This window comes from Colobus angolensis, unplaced genomic scaffold (assembly GCF_000951035.1).
Source record: "Colobus angolensis palliatus isolate OR3802 unplaced genomic scaffold, Cang.pa_1.0 Scaffold3179, whole genome shotgun sequence".
NCBI classification, from domain to species: Eukaryota; Metazoa; Chordata; class Mammalia; order Primates; family Cercopithecidae; genus Colobus; species Colobus angolensis.
Genome location: NW_012116465.1, coordinates 5,982 through 8,024, shown reverse-complemented (window position 1 = coordinate 8,024; position 2,043 = coordinate 5,982). Strand labels below are relative to the sequence as shown.

General features: G+C 37.9%; 1 protein-coding gene across 1 annotated transcript; it reads right to left on the bottom strand.

Moving 5' to 3' along the window:
• Positions 1-1,025: 1,025 nt before the first annotated feature.
• Positions 1,026-1,969, bottom strand: LOC105518354 (olfactory receptor 10T2-like). The gene is given in 2 exon segments (XM_011951320.1): positions 1,026-1,537; positions 1,540-1,969. Coding segments are annotated over 2 exon segments (942 nt in total).
• Between the last annotated feature and the right edge of the window lie 74 nt (positions 1,970-2,043).

Below are 2,043 nucleotides of genomic sequence, written 5' to 3'. Positions count from 1 at the left end.
GATAGTTTAGATTTAAAATCAATCCTGATCAGTGTTTATAATTCAAATTATATTATTGTAATCAATAAAATGTTAGGTTCTTATAAGTATTACGCTATGATCATCATAGAGATTACGGCCATTTTTGCCTCTTCAGAGCCCTGTGTTCTATTTAATCAGCAAGTATGAGGATGTCATTATTGTTTATTTTTAGTCTATTATTAAATAAAATTACATCATCTGAAAGACTTAAACATATAGCTAAGTGAAAACAAAACAAGAACTACAAACCAAAACAATGTTTAATTGATAATTAGCATAATAAAAATCTAGAATTATCAACAATTCTGGTAATATCCACTAACATTTTTGTCACTGTAAAACCCAGTTTCTTAGTATTAATATCTTGTTCTCCATTTAAGGCCCAGTTTAAATTTTCTCTCCCCTCTTTTCATCCCAGTTATTCTAAATCTTTTTCTCTTTTAGATGGAATAAATACTAGTTCCTTTGATTCTCATAACCCTTTATTTATATTCTTTTAACTGATCTGATTATCTTGCATTATCATATTTTTTTCAGTGTTCATCTTCTCACCTAACCAGTCCCAACCACCATAAACTATATATTTGTTCATTTTCATTTTTCTTCTTTGAATGGGACTTGGTACACAGATAAATGTATTACTAGATGAATGCCTGTGTCCTGGATAAAATGCTCCCAGCCACTGCAGACCCTGTTCTTCTGTCTCTCCAACAGGAAAAGCAATTTTTGTCCTTATATTTGTTTTGGTCATGTCTTTCCTTGAAAAACTCTCATGGTTTTCTCTTTTTGCCAGGTGTGAATTCTTTCTTTTTAACTAGACATTGGACAATATAGTATGTAGATTGACTTGCATTTTTTTTTTTTTTGGAATAGGAGAAAATAAAAAGGCAACAGTAGTCTTAATCCTTGGAAATACTGTCTGAGACAGTATCTGCCTCAAAGGTCAGAAAATTTTATGCCTTTGATTTCTTCTGTGACTATCCTAATTTTATTTTTATTTTTTGTTAGCTCATCTTGGTTGCCACAGGCATTCCAAGAACTCTTTCCAATGCAGTTTTTACCTCCTTGTTCCTCAGACTGTAGACAAGAGGACTAAGTAAGGGAGTAACCACTGTGTAGGTCACTGCCACCAACTGATCCTTGTCTGAGGCAGACTTGGACTTGGGCCACAGATAGATGATAGAGACACAGCCATAGTGGACAAAGACCACAGTGAGGTGTGAGGCACAGGTGGCAAAGGCCTTCTTCTTGCCCTCAGCTGAAGGGATCTTCAGGATGATGTTAACTATGAAGCCATAGGATATGAGAATTAACAGAAAAGGCACCATAATTACCAGGATGCTGAGGCTAAATAAAGCCAGCTCTTTCACATGGGTGTCAGTGCAGGCTAACTTGATAACAGGTGCCATGTCACAGAAATAGTGGTTAACCCTGTTGGGGTCACAAAAAGGCATGTCACAAATGAGGTTGGTGGCCACCAAAGCAAAAAAGAAACCTGTGGCTCCTGAGAGAGAATCAGCCCCAACCCCAGCCTTCTGTTCATGATAAACGTGTACCTCAGAGGGTGACAAATGGCTACATAGCAATCATATCCCATCACGGCAATGAGGAAGCAGTTGGTGCAAGCAAAGACAAGAAAGAAGAGCTGGTTGGCACAGGCCATGAAAGCGATGGTCTTGGTGTCTGAGAGCAGGTGGACCAGCAGCTGAAGGATGATGACAAAAGTGTAGCACTACTCAGAAAATGAAAGGATGAGTAGAAAGTCATACATGGGAGTGTGGAGAGTCCAGCTGAAGCGAATAATGGCCATGATGGTCACATTGGCCACCAAGATTGTCAAGTATAGGAGAAAAAATATGACAAAAAGCAGCAGCTGGAGCTCCCCCCGGCTGGAGAAACCCACCAGGATGAACTGTGTAACCACAGTGGTTTTGTTGAAACCTTGCATCTGAATAACTTTCTGTGAATGTGTTTGAAAGAGACAAAATGATAACTATCATTGTAATAAGAACATTTTCCTAA